General features: G+C 53.9%; 1 protein-coding gene across 1 annotated transcript; it reads right to left on the bottom strand.

Annotated features, from left to right (window-relative positions):
* Positions 1–1,047: 1,047 nt before the first annotated feature.
* On the bottom strand, positions 1,048–15,823 carry NAT8L (N-acetyltransferase 8 like). The gene is made up of 3 exons (XM_078861769.1): positions 15,272–15,823; positions 11,570–11,734; positions 1,048–10,957 (listed from the first exon to the last, which is right to left on the bottom strand). Exons 1-3 carry the CDS (start codon positions 15,546–15,548, stop codon positions 10,590–10,592), a joined length of 810 nt encoding a protein of 269 aa, XP_078717895.1. The 5' UTR covers positions 15,549–15,823; the 3' UTR covers positions 1,048–10,589.
* Between the last annotated feature and the right edge of the window lie 3,563 nt (positions 15,824–19,386).

Consider the following 19,386-nt stretch of genomic DNA (forward strand, 5'->3'; position numbering starts at 1 on the left):
AAGAGGGTGGCGGCAATAGTCACGACCTGGGGAGACCGATCGTGCTACCGGACTGGACCGAACGACCCCGGGGGCGCGGTGGGGAGAGTGGCTGGCGGTGGCCACTGTGGAGGTTGTGCACTGCCAAGGGGGGCGGAGAAGGACTGCTTCGTTTACAACGGCCTCCAGTAACTCGCGTCGGCACATAGATGGGCGTGAGTCCACGTTGCTTCAGCAAAAGACAGCCGCGGCATGCCTGGACACAGCGATGCAGTTCCCGAATGTGTCGTCAAGATGACCGGCGCAGTGGCGGTTTCGCTGGTGATTATTGCCCACGCGGCGCCTACCCCAAGAAAAGCCCACTGCGTGCCGGCGTCCTGGTCTAAACTTCCCAATAAAAAACAGAGTTATAATAAATACAGTCGCAAGTGTGACCCCCCCCCCCCCCTGACTGGCAGATAATGCACAGCGACAGCTTCCACTGGGGGTGGCCGAGGCTAAGCCACGTGACCAGAATTCCCCGCCACGAACAGACCACAGATTTTGGGCGATTGTTGGTGCCAGCTGCTGGCTGCCTTTGTCTGTGGCTCCCTGCCGTATCGAGCTGGTGGTGCCATGGCCCCCTCTCGCCAATGGCCACTCTGATGTTCTGGGTGCGTGAGACTTTAGGAGGGCCAGGATGTCAGGTCACCCAGTTTCTCAACACATTCGACGAGCCCATCTACCCGTGACGCCCTCTCTCACCTTGCCCCTCTCACCTTGCCCTCTGACCTTGCCCCTCTGACCTTGTCCTCTGACCTTGCCCCTCTGACATTGCCCCTCTGACCTTGCCGCCACCACTTCTCGTGGCGAACGACTCAGCGAGAGAAGACGGTTCGCCGCACGCTTCACGCAGCAGCCGCCGTCGCCACCACCCCCGCCTCTCCGTGGGAGTCGTCCCAGTGCCACGTATACAGCACTCGCATCCTCGCCGTGGCCTGGTAGGCCCAGCGGTGGTGGGCAAGCCGTGCATGGCGACACACACGGGTGGACAAATCGGCAAAGTAGACGACAATGAACTTCTAGCGATTGATGGTGTGAGTACTTTATGTGCGTCATGTCCACAGTACGGTATATTACAGGTCCATTGTTGGTGAAGGTTTGTGGGTGGACGGCGTCGCCCGTTGAGATCCACGTGAATGGATCTCAGAGCTGGTGATGTGGGCCCCTGCTGGTCTCCACGTCAAGCGCTGTCTCGTCTACCGGTGCCCTGTGACTCTGCGGACACCCTCACTCACGGTCAGGTTTAGCCAGGCAGCATGCAGGGCCATTGGAAGTGCATATACAGCGTTGTACAAAGCAATCTGCTGCTAATTAAATTATATACATATGTACAAAATATAATAATTTACTCATTTCTGTGTAATGTTAAACATTGTTTTGACAACTCGATATCTAGAACAACGAATATTCATAGTGCTTTTTTAAGGAATATAGCAGCTGCCTTTATACTTTTTTGAAAAATAAATGTTCTCCACGAGCAGCACACGACGCGCTAGACAGAGGTCGGGCAGTGCGGGGACCTGGCACGCAACGTCGAATAGAAGCCGACACAGGGCCCAGTCGCACATTGCGGGGCCCACACTCGTCACACACGCACACACGTGTACACACAACTCTGCAGCTCCGCACGCCGCGCTTCTCGATGGACACTGCATGTGTACACACACACACGTGTACACACGCACACACGTGTACACACACGTGTACACGCACACACGTGTACACACGCACACACGGCGCGCAGGCAACAGGCACTGTGCGCCTACGCATCGGACACGGTTCGTGGCGCACGTGAGAGGCTTCACAGGGAAACTGTTTTGCACAAAGCCACAAGGCACCGCGCACCGTGCCACGCCAACGCGCACGCCGCGTTCAGCACCCGGTGGTGGTGGTCGTCTCACTCTGGAGAAGACCCCGGCGCGAGCCACGGCATGTCCGCATGTGTACCACGGAGTACGAACCAAACACATCCAATCACACGATCCAAACACCATCCAAACATATCGCTCCCGTAAGTATTCCATGGTATACAAAATAAAACGTTGACCTATTTCGAGTCAAAATCTGCATTTGTTTTGATTTTAGCAACAAATAAAAACCCGTGATTCTCAGCGCCGACGCGTACACGTCCACAGCGCAATGACGCTCAAATCCCATCCCTCGAATCGGTGATCCATCGATGCCGCTCGACCAGCGATGCATCCGCCCCTCAAAACAGGCGTGCCCATTGCCTCCAGACTGGAGCTGGCACATCGGCACAACTGCTGCACCACACCGCCGCCTGGCACGGTTCCTTCCCCGTGCTTCTTTACATTCATCGGCCACGGTCTATCCACTGCTGGATGAATAGCCTCGCCACTGTCGCCATTCCTCATGGACGCCACAATCCCTCTCACTCCATCTCATGACATTAATTTATCATTACTAAATCCAGACTGGTTATGAGAGTCGTGTATTCTACTATATTTACGACTATTCTGTGTGTAATTCATTTGGGACGTGTAAGCTGTCGAACGCATACATGGACCTCGTTGAGTTTAATGGACCATCAGTGTGTGTCTGTGTTGCAAGTCAGAAGCAACTAACTCGCAGTATTTAACACGGGATGTTGTCCAGCATTTGGAAAGTGCAACAGAGGTGTGTGTGCAGGGACGTTGCACTGTTTAACCCCAGTTTAGGAGGCACCTTCATCTCAATGTGGCTGCACGTCGCAAGTGAAGCTCATCTGGAAAACATTTTGTTTTAAATAATCGCACTGCCCACGCATTTTCGTGCGGTGCACACGAACGCGTGTAACCGCATGCGCCGATCGCCGGCAAGCGTCCTCATGAACACCGCTACCACCGTCGCCACCACCACCACTACTATAACCACCGCCACCACCACTACCACCACCGCGGTGCAGTCCAATGGCCACAGAACGCCTCGCAAGAGGCCGATTCTAACTGCACGACGCTTTTACCGGAGCAAACCCTATTGGCAGACCCTATTGTCAGGCCGGGGAGGGGGCAAGGGGTGGAGAGGAATGAAAGTGCAGATCACGCGAGTCCCGGCAACTCACACCGAGACCTACGAAGGTCAAGGAGGTGCTTTGAGCTTTGGATATCGTCGAGGTCGATTCCTCGTGTGACGGCGCCGTGTCCGATTCGCAATCTGTGTCGTCACTTTGCCTCTGACTTGGAGCGTGGCCAGACAACATCGTGGACGAGACTCTTCGGAGCCAGGTTGATGGAACGTTTCAACCGTCCCCTTATACGGGAGCCATGAGTCCACGGTAGACCACGTGCATGCACAACGCAACCAATGCCTCTTCGCCCCCGGTTCTCTCTGCAGCAGCAGCAGCAGCAGCGGCGGCGGCGGTCAACAATGAAGCGGGCAATGATGTTGCTCCGCGGCCCTCGTAGACGCGAGCGGCGAGCGGGCTGTCACGCACAACGAGGGGAATGCTCCCTGTGGGCGCCATCCTGTCACTTGCTGGGTTGCTCTTGTCAGCAAAATTCATTCGGAGAAATCCCGATCCTGCCAACTCATAGCGACCACCAGCTCATAGCAAGGGCAACCATTTCAACGTCATCAGGGGAGACAATCGCAGCAGGGAAGCTGCTGAAGCTGAAGCAGTTTCCCTGCTGTGATTGTCTCACCTGATGACGGTCGTTTGTGTTGCGTCCGAAACGTCGTGATCGATTATTTTATTTTCTACCTACGTGACTTTACCGAAATAACCAAAGAGTATGGATTCCTGCAGTCACGAAAGCTTCAGATCAAGATTCTATCGTAATTGGCGATAATTTATGTCCCAATTGTGTTTATCCGGCATGTTTTACGTGTAAATATTAAAGAACAAAATTATATATTAAAACGCCAAACAAGCTCCAAAACGGACGCCTCCAGAGGAAGGCAACGCGCACGTGGCTGTGATCACGTGACTGTGACGGGGACTGTGATCACGTGATGGGGACTGTGATCACGTGACTGAGCACGTGACTGTGACGTCGGCACAAATTGTCACTCAGAGGCGTCACGACGTCACCCGCGCAGCAGCGGGGAGTCTGACAGCTCCAAATGTCTGCAAGTTGTTAAAAGGCACTGCGTGTCAGTGACAATATCCGCATGCCAAGCTTCATAGCAACTCATGACGTGCACGTGAGCTGGCGACACGCACAGCTGAGTGGACAAACAAATAGCAGACCACGTGTCCCATGGTTTGGTTTGTGTCCATTCGGTGAGCCTCGCACACGGGAACGACACATGTGCCTTCCACCACTGCCCGTCCAGTTCATCAACAGATGTCTCGATTATATTCTTAGGTTCGATTAGCTCGTTTAAAGTCGTTGTCAACGCTACAAATGTCATCGTGCCAAAGGGAACTTGTATATGGGTCTGTGTCAGGGGGCAACGCGCCATGGTGACACACGCGAGTCACTGTTGACGGGACACGCGGTGAGCTGCGGACTGTGCCGGGCCGTGTTTGCAGCGCGCTGGTGACAGCGACCAACACCGAGGGAGACCAATCGACGCATTCACCTCCCTGGACGTCGTTTCGCTCCGCCTTCGAGTACTCTGCGGTTTAAACGCTCAGTTTTGGATGCCAATCTCCTTTGTTGTTGTTGCATAATTTAATTCTAGTTCGGCAGCAGACCCCCCCCCCACCGCGAGAGCGGGCGACGCGTGACCTCTGCCGTGTGACGCGAGACTTGTCGGTGAGACACGCCACGAGAGGTTTAAAAGATATATTTCAGTGGGAGATGTTCTCGTTCTTTGCAAAACATTTGTGTTGCAGAGACACACTTTGTGTTGCAGAGACACACTGTCGTATCATTGTTATGCCATGAGCCTCACCACTTGTTCATCAAATCCAAAAGCATTGCCCCCGCCGTACGAGGACACTGGCGACCACCATTGGGAACTGAACGCGACGTTTGTGTGGCTCGTGTAACAACGTGCACCCACCGTGTATGCCAAGGAATCGCAGTGTCTCACGTGACACTTGTGTTCATCGGTTGTGTCAGGTGGAGGAGGGTTCACGACACATTTTTACACGTCGACCTCACCCCAAGAAAAACAATTACAAATCAAAAGATTGATTGTGAATCCCTACGTATATATGTGTGTATATATATAATCACATTCTTTCAGAAGTGACGACAATCTCAGAGATGCCGCAATTTAGCGGCCGCGTGATTTGCGTCTCAATGTTGAAGACGTCTCCGACCGACTCGTGGCGCCTTGGCGGCCGCAGCACCTGCAGCAGCTGCAGAAGCTGCTGCCGATGCAGCTGCTGCTGCAACTGCTGCTTTAGCTGCTGCTGCTTTAGCTGCAACTGCTCCTGCTGCTTTAGCTGCTGCTGGTTCTACCGCCCGGCCCCGTCCACGCGGCTTGGGCTCGCATCGTGCTTGGTTGCAGCTCACAAGCCCTTGTTGGACTCATTGCCGATGTCACCAAGAATCTGTCCAAGGCGTCACTCGACATTCTCAAAGAAGATGGCGGGACAATGCCACTCCTCTCGTCTGCTGTCTACTCCGATACCAGAGCATTGTTCGGCACAATGTCCAACGTTTCACTCCACGCGCTGGCAGCTTTTTCAGCAACTTCACGAAATGGAGCTCCCAGCACGTAGTGTGAAACGTCGCACAGCTTGCCGGACAATGCCCGGAACGACCCGGAGACGCACAGTGTTATTCAGTATTACTCAGTGCAATGTATATCCGCCCTCATTCGAGTGAGCAAGGAGTGAATGTCTTGCACCCCTCCCTTGGGGATTGAAACGCGTTCACTTGATATTCACTTCTGGCCAACATGCACTCAGAAGGCTACATTGAAGTTGGCCACTATAAACTTACAACTTAGTGCACGATGTGTGTGTGAGAGTGGTCATTTGAAGCCGTATTGAGAAGGGATGTATCGCAATAACGAAGTTATAAAACACTCCGATGGTCGCAGACAGATTAGTTGGAGCGGCGAGCACTTCAGTAGTAAATGCAAACGGTGATATTTTCCTTCTTTGTTTTACACTTGTGCTACGGCATGGCCTCCAGTCTCGTTAAAGTTCACCGACGTTACATACGCGCGTCATATCGTTGCACAATATCAACATTGATAGCAGCAGTGCAACTAGGGCTTACATCGCTTCTCCACTGCTGTCGCTTAACGTCAGTGCATGCAACAGTCGTGTTGGCGTTATAGGGATGCATTTGTGGCGCATGCCGTAACGTCACTGACGGTGTCACGTGGTTGGATGTCAGCGCAGTGCAAAACACTCACCGAGGGTAATGCATTCGCAAGTGGCATGCTTTGGTCGGGGCGTCTTAACAAACGCTTTTGGCAATACTTGCATAGCAACATTTATTATCGATCATTAGCTCCATGCGCCAGGCAGTACCTTAACGGTTCTGTTAAGTCTACGGTTTTACTAAAAAATACGACTTCATTCAATACAGTTCATAATTGGTTTCACTAATTATTTCAATGCGGATAACGTGGAAAACCACTTCGTTTGTTGTAAATGTTGAGGTTACATTTCAGGACACCTCCCCTCACACTCGGGGTTCCTTCTGCCAGTGACACAATGATCGTGTGTGACGTCACAATGATCGTGTGTGACGTCACAATGATCGTGTGTGACATCACAATGATCGTGTGTGACATCACAATGATCGTGTGTGACGTTACAATGATCGTGTGTGACGTCACAATGATCGTGTGTGACATCACAATGATCGTGTGTGACATCACAATGATCGTGTGTGACGGCACAATGATCGTGTGTTACATAACAATGATCGTGTGTGACATCACAATTATCGTGTGACATCACAATGATCGTGTGTGACGTCACAGTGGTGGTTTGTGACGTCTGTGATGGTGTTGTACAGATACAGACATTCGCCTACTCTCCAATTGGCCTGCCAACAAATGTGCTCCTCCACTATCGCGAAGTTGTAAAGTTGATATAATTGAGATGTGAATACTGCGGAGTGGTGTCTGAGTTGAGAATACGTTATACAAGGGTATTTTCAAACGTTTTAAAATAGTGTAATTATATCAGGAAAGCTAATTATATGGCTTTCTACGAGAATACATTTGTTCTGAGACGTTTAGAACGTTTCCTCAAAGCGTCTCCCCAATGCCTCGTGTATGGCCTCAGGCACACGGCACAGGCCGCCACTCACAGTGGCTCATTGCAAGAATGAAGTCTCGAGCACCCCGACCATGGAACATGAGACGATTCGCTGCCGTACTCCACAATACAATGAGGGGATGATAATACAATGAGATAACTCACAGGTACAGCAAGGCATCAAATCGCTACTACCAGCCGCCCGTGTCTATTAAACCCTCCTGGACCCATTCCTCGACGCTTGGGCAACAGGAGAAGGCACCGACAAGCCGGCGGTGATGTTCACGTGGTGCTCAGCCTGCGACGTCCCGAACGAGACACCGACTGAGGATCCAACAGAGGTGCCGCGTGGCTTCTCCGCGTCGCAGGGACCCGGGGCTGCGGCGAGCCGCGTTAGGGACGGCCACGTGGCCTGCAAGATGGCAATCGAGGAGTCGCAGAATTGCGTCTGCTGTGAAGTGCAAAGCCATCACTCACCTCGCGCTGTGGTGAGTGGGTGTGGGTCTCTATGTGGGTCTACGGTTATCTGTGTGGGTCGATGGGTCTCTATGGGTATCGTTGTCTATGCGAGTCTTTGTAGGTATATAGGCTTCTACAGGAGTCTAATTATTACTACGGTAATTGTATAGGATGGATCTCCATGTGGGTCTATGGGTTTCTATGTGGGACCATGGGTTTCTTTGGGTCTCTGTGCTAGTCTTAATTGTGACTGCAGTGAAGCGTGCTCCATCGTTAACGTCCCCGCTGATTGCCCCACACGCGCCGTATTGCAGGACCCACGTCCACAGTCAACACGCACAGCTGTACACGAAGCTGGAGCTTTGCACGTTCTACACGAAAAAGAAACAAGTCAACGAAATGTACCAGATGTGCGCTGCCACGAGACAATGTCTCCCCCTGCCACCTTCACCGGCTGCTGGGGCAAGTGCTGAGCGAGCAGCGCCTATGAAGGCCGGCAAGGCGCACGAGGGGGTGGGTGGCCAGCACGACGCCTTTGTCTCACCGGTGCTGATGCTTGCACATGGCACCTGGTACTAAATTAAGGTTGAGTAGACCCAGGAGAGGCCCAGGACCGGTTCATGTATTCATCACTGTTATTGTTCGTGAGTGGGAACCGAACTCGGGTGGGCGGGTTCGTAGCCAGGGGTGCTAACCACAGCGCCACTACTCTCTATTCTGTCACTATAGTGTTACACGACTAATAGAGTTAATGCCAAAGTCTACTTATTCATAACTTTACCATTCACAGTGTTGTCTTCAACCTAACTTTACTTAACGTGCATTTAAAAATGCATTTTGAGGTAATTAATTTTATATTTTTATTCGGAAGCTCAGAGCGTTGCGCTCGTACAGAAGGAGCTCTCTCTGTGCAGGCGGCGCGGTGCAGTGCGGGGCCTCGTTCACACGCGTGATGAGATCATGCCAATTTGTTCTTTGAACATGTCTTGTCATTTTTGTTCTTAATCTTTCACCAGTTATGTCACAATTAAGCCTTTTCGCACAGAGAGATATAATAATAATACTAAAGTGGAATTTGTGTTGAGCGGCGTTGTCCGTGCAAGTTGCATCTCAAAGCGCGTGTCTGTGCAGAGCGTCGAGAGCGCACGCAGTCGTGTTGTGTTGCTCTGCTGGGAGGCGCCGGGGAAACTGCAGGGGCAGCAAGGCGGCACGGCGGCCAGAACCGACACTGCCAACAATTGCCCAAGCTCTGTGGTCCTACACTGAGATGTTTGGCCAACTCCATTCACGAATGTGCTTACACATTAAGTATTGACACATTTTGTCCCCCCCCCCCCCCCCTTGCATTATAAGCAACGCGACTCAACTAAACGATAACCCGAATTCAAGAGCAGTTCCTGACCAAGGGCCCCCGCGTCCAGCCGTGCGGCAGAGGCCGCGGCCGCTCCGCCCCTCCGGGTCGCGCCGCGGAGTCCGCCCGTGCCCCCCCCCCCCCCGTGCTGCCAGCGCACCGCTCACGTCGAGTGGAGACGACCCCCAGCCGTGCCGCCTCGCTCCGTCACGCACGAAGAGAGGCGGCCCGCCTCCCTTACATCGTCGACTGTTACATTTAGACGGAACAAAATAACTGAATAGGCTTTAGCGCAACTAAACCAACACGGGGAGACGTCAACCCGGGTCAACTTGAACAGAGAAGCCCGCCGGCTCTTCTCCAGCCGACTTCCATGCGACAACTCACAAATTCGCATTCACGAAAGTGCCCGAAGCTCGTCAATGCGCCCTGCTTATACGCCGATTGCCGGGTACATTCAACATCACAACTGCGATTTCCGTCGAGCTCAAGGTAGCAGAGCTACTCTTCGTTGAGCGTATGCAGCCAAGAACCACGTGGAGAGGGAGGCATCGTCGAGGCACATGAGGAGGTTCCGATACCCACACCGCGGGATCGTGATCCGGCCGCGACGCGACTTTGTGCTGTGCCCGCCGGACGCGGTGGCAGCGTGCGGGGCCCTCTGCGTCGTCAACGCGTCCACACGCAGCACTGCGCCCCAGCCCTTCGTCTGTCTCGCTCACGTTGCTTACATAAGGCCTTCCGGGTACTGTACTCGTTTCAAACTGAAGTCACTTTAAACACAAAACGTAACAACTCGACACACACACCGTGACGTACAAACAGGCATTATTGCATCATCGTGGGGGTGATTCGTTTGGTTCGGAGTGGGCTGCTCGCAGGCGATTTTGATCTTTCGTGCTAAATCTCCGTAAAGGTGGCAGGGGCCTGCCGCCCCGCGCGCGCGCCGTGGGGCGTGTCGTGCTTGGGGCCACCGGCGGCCCCCGCGCCCCGCTCAGCGTCCCCGACGGGGCCAGGGAGCCGCAGCGGCGGCCGTGGCCGCGTGGGCCCCGTGCAGGCCGCTCGTGCAACGTCGATTGGGAACGACGGCGACAGCAGCAGCAGCTGTGGGACGTGAGTTCGAGCAATGCCTCGCTATTAAATCAGACGTTGCAATTGGCAGTCAAGACCTGACGTGGAGCTCCCTAGGTATGAATTACGCGGGCAAGTCGAGCATCCCCTTGCATTACAGATTAACTTTTCAAATTCATCTCGAACCAAATATTTGTTTTGTTATAATCAAGAATATTATATTTGGCTTAGTTACTTTAAGTATGTACAATAAACATGCTTTTTACCTTTTCATGTACGCATTCAAATTCAAATCAGATATAATCTTGGAGCAAGCGTTTAGTAACTGCGCAAGCAAAGGTCAAATTTGTGTCTGGGTATTCGTTGTTTTAAGGACACGTTTCCCTCCTGCGGGGGGTCGCATGCAAGAGTCCTCCCGTCGCCGCACCGCCCACACTCCTCCACCCCGTGGAAGCGCGCAGCAGCAGCAGCGCCGCCGCCACCGCCACAGGCGAGGCGCAGGCTGCAGGGCAACGCCGTGCACGCAGTGGCTGTGGGTGGCCACCGCAGGGAGACACCGCCCAGCCGAGCTCACTCCTCGCGGATTTGAAGGCGGTAGCGATGGTAGCGCAGCTGGAAGAACAGGCGCTGGGGAAGCGAGAAGTCCATACCGGGCAGCACGTAACCTTCAGTGACGCCCATGTGTTTGAAGCCCAGCGACTGGTAGAGACGGTGGGCGTCGATCTTCACCGCGGTCGTGCTCAGCACCACCGCGGTGCTTCCGTTGGCCAGCGCGAAGTCGATGACCGTGCGGCCCAGGGCCTTGGCGATGCCGCGGCCGCGGTGGCGCGAGTCCACCGACATGCGGCACAGCTCCACGGTGGCGTCCTCCGGGTGGGCGCGGGCCCCCACGATGCCCACCACGTCGCCGCCCAGCACCGCCACCCAGAAGCAGCAGCCTGCCAAAGGCACCGCGGAGAACTCGTGCGCTCTGCCCGACGCGTCGCGTGCAGTGTGCATCGCCTGCTGGGGCGCACTCTCTCTCTGTCACTCTCTGTCTCTCTCTCTGTCTCTGTCTGTCTCTCTCTCTGTCTGGCATCGCCACAGCAGCAGCAGCAGCTTCTTCTTCTACTACGGGGAAAGTGGGAGGCGTGGGCCTCGTGCAAAGCCATCGAGTAGACTTTCTGGCTGATTGTAAACAAACGGGGCGCGTACACTCAGGCTGGGATATCGCCACAATTCTCACTTCGTTGCTGGCGGTTAGCGCGCATCACACCGGGGGTGTGCCTGGGTAGTTGGCTGACTTGGCTCACCCCCTGCTATAGACATCTAGAGCTGTAGAGGCCAGCGAGGGGAGAGGGAGCTATGACTGTGTACGCATCTACAGATTTTGCTGCTGCTGATACTCTTCCAATTTATATATAAAGTTTTCAAAACAACCCCCGTCTTGGAGTTCACATAACGGCGCTCGAAAGAGCCACGCGCGGGTGATGCGTGGGTGGTGATGTTGTTGGTTTGCCGTGAGAAGAATCGCTCTGAGCGCGCGTGTTGGTTGTGGGCACGCAGTGTACCTGGAGTCTTGATGTAGTGGTGCGGGATGTCGGCCAAGTCGTTGCAGAGGGCGTTGCTGGCATAGCGCAAGATCACCTGGCGGCTGTAGTAATAGCGCAGGGCCAGCAGCAGCAGGGGCACACAGCACGTGATCAGCAACGAGTGTGTTAGGCCCAGGCAAAAAACTGGTGAGAGAAGGGAGACACATAATCGAGACCTAGCAGAAAAGATACACAACACACATGCTGTTAGAACACTGCCACCTTCAGAGTTGCATTTGTGTCCCAGCAAAAGCCACTCCCTGCTCACTGCGTGCGTCTCTCGACATCGCACGATGTGCACGCGGCTCGCTGCTCACGTCGACCCACTGTTGGATGAGAGCCGCGCCACGCGGCTTGTGTCATGGGGTTATTTGACCAGAGTGCACCGCGCTGGTCAATGCGTGGTGACGAATACTCTACCCCTGTTTAAATGTGTATTTCATACATGGAAAGACCCGTGTAGCCAGCTACTCAGCTAGCTTTCCATGGAGAACCGCGTGGTGCAGCAGCACAGAACAAGAACAACAACATCAAAGTAATCCGTACCGAGGAACAGGTAACATCGCGGAGGTACAGGCACAATCAATGCATAAAGAATAGAGAAATATATTAACAATGCGTTAAAACTAATAACTAAAATTAACGATATAAACATGCAAATTGCACCAAAAACAAGGACGAGGTGATGCACGGTGGGAGAGGAGGTGAGCGAGAGGCGAAGCCACCAAGTGAATAAAACAACAGCAACCACCACCACGGGATCGCGGGCAGTCACGGCTGCAAGAGCAGCAGGCGGTGTTGGGTGCAGGGCCAGTCGTCGCCCTGAGCCCTCTGGGATCGGGGTGATCGGGAAGGGTGCAGGGAGGGCTCCGTGCCCGACGTGAGAGGCGAGGGCTGACGGCGTGCTGAGTGAGACCGGAGAGGGGCCACTTCTGGGGTTGCGGCTGGGAGTTCGTGGAGTTTGGAGGTCTTTCAGATACTCGGTGCATTTGTTTTAAAATTCTGAGGGTGAAGGCAGCAGCCCTGTGGTTGATCGCTTCACGTCTCCAGGGGACACCGTTTGGAGGCGACACAGAGGCTACGATGACGTGGCTCTACAGGGGGCGCCAAGGGCAAAGCGCAGTGCCGAGTGGCGTTGCCGAACGAGGCGCTGTCGAGTGGGACTGGAGGCGATGTGGTAGATATCGCATTCGATATTAATATGGAGCTGAGGTGGGACACTGTTTATTTCTGTAGAGGAGTCCACTAGTGGGTTTTTTTAATCTTGTATGATCAATGTAGGCCTTGAAGGACAGGGTTTGTGTCCAAGATAACATCTCGATACGTAAAGTTATCGATCTCTTCAAAGGGATGCGAATGCAGAGACGCAGTGCGCAGGGAGCGCAACACTCGGTTTGGAGTCACCGGTGAACAACCCCCGACTCTCGCCTCCTGGGCATTGAGGACGCACATCGAGGCATTAGGCTGCAGTTGTCGATGATCAAGGGCATGGGGCAGCCGACGTTGTAAATCGCCCCCTGACTTCCCAGAGACCATCAGGGCTGTGCCATCGGCAGGGAGATGAATGTCAGAGTGTGAGGCTGAGCCACCCGGATTGTCAACGTACAGGAGGAGCAGCATCGGGCCAAGCAGGGGCGTTGCGGAGTCCCCTTAGTATCGAGCACCACAGAGGTCGTGCTGGATTCTCATCCAGGCCATATTGCTGGAGGAGGGAATCGGCCATTGCTCGAAATGAAGTTGGTGATTTGAAATAAAAAAAAATCATCTCAACTATCTGATGAGAGCAGAGAGGATTGGGTTGAGGTGGGAGTTATTCTGGTCCTCCACGGCACCATCTTTACGCAGCGGGCGTACAAAAGCTGTTTTCCATTCAAGAGGGATGGATGCCTCCCAAGAATGGAAAGGTTCGGTATACGGGCTAGGAGTTCTATATACGGGCTAGGAGTTCGATACACGTGCTAGGAGTTCGGTATACGGGCTAGGAGTTCGGTATACGGGCTAGGAGTTCGGTATACGGGCTAGGAGTTCGGTATACGGGCTAGGAGTTCGGTATACGGTCCAGGGGTTTTGCCGTGGGGGTTGCTACAAGGTGGAGGGGGGGGCAAAGGCGGGCGGCCATCGGCACCACCACCCGCAGCAGAGGGAGTGGAGGATGGAGCAGAGGAGTGGAGGATGGGGCAGAGGAGTGGAGGATGGACCACATTTGTTCAGCGTCTGTGCATGGCCCGCACAGACATTCATTCTGTTCACCTCACTGTCAACAGCAAACGTGAAAAGGCAATTTTAACTCAAATCGCACAGCGGTGCAAGACACGAAGAATGAACCACACCCACATCGACACAGACCGACGTGATTTACGCGTAGACAAATTATTCTAAGAAATACCTTTGCCTGATTGCTGCTTGATGTTAAATATCTCTCCACAAATGTTCCACACGAGACATCCCGAGTCATTGCCAATGCCACATTAGTTCCTGTGAAAATAGGCTTCACTGTTTCTGGGCACGGCAGGGCTGATTCTAGAGGTGGCTATTTGAGCGAGGGAGGTCACTATTTGTATTATCAGTGGCCGACACTGCTCCCCGTGAGCGCCCTGCCCCACCAAGCGACGACTCGCGCAGTCTCGGCGTCGGAGCGAGGTCGTGGTCCCAGCCACCAGCGGCGCTGGGGTTACAGAGCGTACATCGCCTTCCGGTGAAGCTGTGCCAACATGAATAGTGCACACGTCTCCACAATTCCCATCAGCCAGGACTGTGTCTCAGGTCGTATTTCACGAATCGTACGTGACGAAGCGCGGCACACTCCTGGGCTCCGGCTGGCATCGATTCCGCGTCTGCTGCCACACTGCTGCACTGCGCTAGTCGGGCAGCAGCCGCCTGGCCGCGGGCAGCAGCGGGCAGCAGCGGGCAGGGCGCTCAGATCGGTGGCGAGGCGTCTCTCTGGAGTCGTGTCCGCGTACTGAGGCTTGCGCATAAAAAAGCACGTGGTGTATTTAAATGACATCGAATGATATGAATACGTATTTCTATCAATACATATACTCATTGGATAGAGGTCTGTGTGTAGTGTGTATGTATACGTGTGTATGTACGTACATGCTGTGCCGGCTTCATCACAAACAGTACTTGTTCGCAAAGTCTGTGCAGCAGGATAAGAGACGACTGCGGATTGCATAACGCAGACCATGATTCGTATAATGCGTGAGTGGTGCTCTGCGTTCAGCGTATCTGTACATACACGCGTGACTACCATGAATGTGTGCATGTTTTACGAATCGTATAATGAATGCATTTCTGGAAGTACAAATACTGTGCATCTCTCTGTAGTAAATGTGCATTATGGGGAGCGGTCGCGCAGTGGTTAGCGCCACGAAGCAGGCGACCCAAGTTAGAGTCCCTCTCACGGCTACCAACGCCAGTAACAATTATCTGAACGAGTCTTCGGCGTCCCCTAGGTCGACTCGGCCCTAAATAAGTACCTGGTACGGTGTGTAGTAAACGTCACCACTGGGGGAGACAAAAGCGGTCGGGCGTGGTGCTGGCCACCCACCCCCTCGTGTGCCGTGCCGGTCTTCATCGAGGTGCTACTCGCTAACGGCACTCGCCCCAACAGTCCGCACTCGCGTTCTCAATCTGCACCCGTGTGGCTGTGCGTGCGTGCGTGCCTCCCGCGCGCCTTACTCGTGATGGTCGCGTACACGAGCTGGATGCCGCGCTGCTCCCGCAGTCCGCGCAGCGCCGTGTTGGGGATCCGCTCCTGGATGCCTTCGCTGAAGATCCGCCGCACCGTCGCCTCGTCCCCGGCGCGGAACTCCCTGATGTGCGCCTCGCGGTGCCGCGCCTCGTCCGAGCCCGCCCGCTGCCACGGCCCGGCTGGCCGCATGCCGCCCTTCTCATCGTCCCCCTCGTCTGCGATCAGCTGCGAGTCGCAGACCATGCTTGGAGCGGGACGAGGCATTCACGGCGCGGCAGCGAATCGTCGCGCGGCGGGAGCGGCGTCACGAGCGCACACTGCGGTATCGGCGACGCTCCGGTGACGCGGTCATTTATCGGAGCGCCGCTGCTGCTGCTGCACTTGCTGCTGCTGATGCTGATGCAGCAGTAGCAGCAGGGGCAGGGCTGGGGGAGGGGCGTCCCGTGCCGAACGCTCGGTGCAGCGGCGAACCGTGCTCGTGGGGAGCCGAGAGAAAAGCGAAATGCAGCAGCAGCAGCATCATCAGCAGGGACGCACGCAGCGCGCTCTGCAGCTCAAGGCGGATGAGACACGTGGAGGCGGAGCACGGATTGGCAGTCTCTCACTCCGTGCTGCTGCTGCTGCTGCAGTAGCTGTTGCTGCTGCTGCAGGACACCACTGCGGAGCCTGTATCAGCACCTGCCGTGACACCACGAACTGCACATCGGCATCTTACAGATACTGCGGATTAAAGTGAATCTTGAACTGAGATGCAAAGTGCGCATACAGAGGCTGCATGTAGCAGCGTGCTCTCAGCGCACAGAGCTGGCATTGCGCATGTGAACATACTATTATAGGGCGATGTTACATTCGTTGTATTGGATCGTACTATTTCATTGTGGTCAAGGTAATAATAGTTTTTATTTTGAAATTCGCGTTCGATACACTTAATGCCCACGATGGTTGATCCTTTTAAGGCAGAGTAATTGACGAATGTTTGTGTGTTGAACTTCTTTCGCACCGTACGTAGCCAACCGTGCTAATCGGAGGTTTCCGGGGGAGAACAACAAACTAAGAACGTTTGGAGTTCAATGTTTTGTCAGTCGCTTTCCCAATTCCGCACGAGATCGAGCGAACGAGAGAGAGGTGAGGCCACACACACATAGAGACACGCGGAATCACCGGTACACTACTCCCTGTTTAAACTGAACTCGATAACTGCTGTCCTGGCACACGGAGGCGTGCCATCATCACGACTCGTGCTCACGATTGATGTGCATGGGCTAGAGGAGAGCGGCTGCGACGACGCTGGAGGAACTGCGCGCTCTCCGCTTTACAGATTCAGAATATTTATTTACGTCGGAGAAATCCGATGAGCTATGAAGCTCTTTTCCCACAGACGTCCCCGGAGGAAGAATGCGCACGGCAAGAGAGCGAACGCGCTGTGAGAAAAGCCGCAGGCTGGGTGGGGGGCAGGGGGGGGCTACTGCCCCCCCCTTCCCTCACCCCCCAGGGGGGGCAGCAGCCCCCGCGTGTCCCCCCAGTACGCCGCGTTCTTCATTCGCAGCGGGGGGCGGGGGGAATGCGGGGTCGCTAGGCAACGCGATGACATCACACACGTGTCTGTCACAGACGATTATGGATGCTGCATTATATTTATAGTGTTGTAATAGTGTACGCTCGTAATGGCATATCATTTGAATAAATAATGCCGTACTCGTTCGGAATGATTAATGCTATTATTATGATCTTTTATTTCGTAAGGGAAGTATTTGCGTGCTCTCCATTGTGTCGTCTTGGGTTGTTCCACGCGTCACGCTTGACATTGAGCAGGCCTCGTCCCAGCAGCAGCCTGGCATCCTCGGATTGACCCCGGGGGTGGCAGTGTCCTTGCCGGGCAACTGGGCAGCAACTAATCACTCCCTCTGAACAAACACCCAGCTACTTTGTGCCTGTTTAACGATGCAAATGTTAACATTGATGCATATTGTTACTATTATACTTGTTTACCCAACCAAGACGCTATTGAGTCTCAAGATTGTTTTTAAAGAGGGTCCTGCCAAGTTTCCACAGGAGGGCACCAAGTGCACGTGTCATCCCAGTAGAGTCGTTTGCGGGTAATTGTTCTTCAGCATTGCGATGTTGGGCACGTACCCGTTTCAGTGCGTGTGCGAGGAAACGGGATTACTCGGAGTGAACCCATGGAGAGCGGGGGGAGAGAGAGAACAACACAAACTCCATCCCAGACGCTTCTTGTTGTGAGTCAAGACTATTCACTACCGCCGCTCTGCCACCCAATGACGACACGATGGTACTGCACAGGCGTGTCCCGCTTAACGAGCGAGATACGTTCCGTGAATATTTCTCGGTAAGCGAAAACTCGTTAAACGATCAACGTTTTAAATCTTGATTTGACCAACGTTTTCCCATTGACTACTCCTATGTTAAAAGCTGAGATAAGCTTCAGCCCGAAATGTTCCAGTTTTGAACAACTTTTTTTCACGTGAGAAATACAAATTACTAGATAATTTTAAACTAAAGTAATACATCAAATGTAACACTTAACACACATGCAGAGCCACAATGCAATATTCACCGTGTAGCCTCAACAGACTGTTGGAGCAAGTGCTATTGGCGAGTAGCACCGATGAAGCAGGGACGTGCGGTCAGGGGAGGCAGGGGAGGCAGAGCCTCACCTGTCATACTCCAATGAAAATAGCTGTTACGAAAAGTAAAAAATAACAATAATAATTTATATTTTTCCACTGATCTGTGTTATAAATATTCTTTTTGTACGATTCCAATCATTGTTATAGTCAACATCGACAAATTTACGGAGCTCCGCTGCAAATACAGGACGAGACGAGAGGTGAGGCAGCGACGAGCTCAGCCTCCCCTCTGATTGCGCAACCGCTGAATGGAGCGCGGGGATTAAGCGCATGCCTGTTACTATCTCAGTATGTCACCAATGTAATGTTTGTAAACCCCTTCATTTCATGTCCTCGCCTTCCATACTCCAGGTAACTTATTTCACATATGCGTATTAAGATATTTAGGCTCGCTGGTCTCGTCATGAAACTGCAATGAAAAAGCACCAGGGGAGGCAGCTATCACATCTGCCTCACTGAGGGCGACGTGACCAACACCACCTGACCGGTGAATTAAGACATGTACATCGGGCCCTCAGGATGAACGGATACTCTGACCGTACTATCCGTCAAGCTGTTGTGGTGCCACAGCGACGGGGCCGCTCGACCGAACCAGGGAGCCGCCCGGCTTCCACCGCCGCACTGCCCCCCATCACCCCCCCCACATAAACACGCACCCGCACCCACGTAGGGCCTCGTGGTCGGGTCACCTACCCTGAGTTTTCACCCGAGGGCCCCCTAGGGGGGTTACCCCACGGTTTCTCAGGGCCAGGGAATTGGACAGGACCCTTCCCAGGCCAAGTAACACTGCGGCGCCGTGGGCGGATTTGAGATCGCACGACCACGGCGAGCTCAGAGAGCCCCGCAGTTAGAAACGCATACAAACACAAACACGGGTCAGCAAGGCAGATAGCTGGGGTCAGGACCCGGGACGACTGATTGGTCGAAAGTTCAAAGGCCGGCGGGATCGCAAAAGAGCGGGAAATCCTAGGCTCAGGATTGGTTGAGAGACCAAGGCGGTCGGGACGGGGGCGCCTAGCCTTTGATGTGAATAGTTTAAAAGAAAACGCAGGGGCAGTAGGGAAGTCTCTTCTTCTGGAGTTTGGACACGGGGTCAGCGACGAAGGAGTCATCGGGCGAGCCGCTAGATTGTCTGCAGGACGATCTGAGCGCCGCAAGGTCACCAAGGACTACAGACGGTATCGTGTTGCGCGCCTTACAACACCTCAGAGCGGAGAGTAGGATCCGTAGGAGAGGGTTAGTTCGGGGTAAGGACGAGTAGGAAAGCGGTTTAGCAGAGAGCGCAGCATAGAATAGGGCTACACGGCACCAGAGTGTGGGTTAGAAGCGCCTTGCGGGCCCGCACACACACACGGGTGGCTCGGTTGGTTAGCAAGGGCTAATAAAATCTCGAGCGTAGTAACAAAACCGTGTTGTTGGGTGTTTTTGGAACGTGGTATTAGCGTGCACTGCAT

This window comes from Lampetra fluviatilis, chromosome 12, assembly GCF_964198595.1.
Source record: "Lampetra fluviatilis chromosome 12, kcLamFluv1.1, whole genome shotgun sequence".
NCBI classification, from domain to species: domain Eukaryota; kingdom Metazoa; phylum Chordata; class Hyperoartia; order Petromyzontiformes; family Petromyzontidae; genus Lampetra; species Lampetra fluviatilis.

What these genes read in the sequence shown, in the direction of transcription:
- NAT8L (XM_078861769.1), bottom strand. Translation starts at nt 15,548, where the DNA reads ATGCCTCGTCCCGCTCCAAGCATGGTCTGCGACTCGCAGCTGATCGCA. An exon ending in CGTGTACGCGACCATCACGA is followed by an intron (nt 11,735 to 15,271) that starts GTAAGGCGCGCG and finishes TTCTCTCACCAG; the next exon opens with TTTTTTGCCTGGGCCTAACA. An exon ending in CCACTACATCAAGACTCCAG is followed by an intron (nt 10,958 to 11,569) that starts GTACACTGCGTG and finishes TGCCTTTGGCAG; the next exon opens with GCTGCTGCTTCTGGGTGGCG.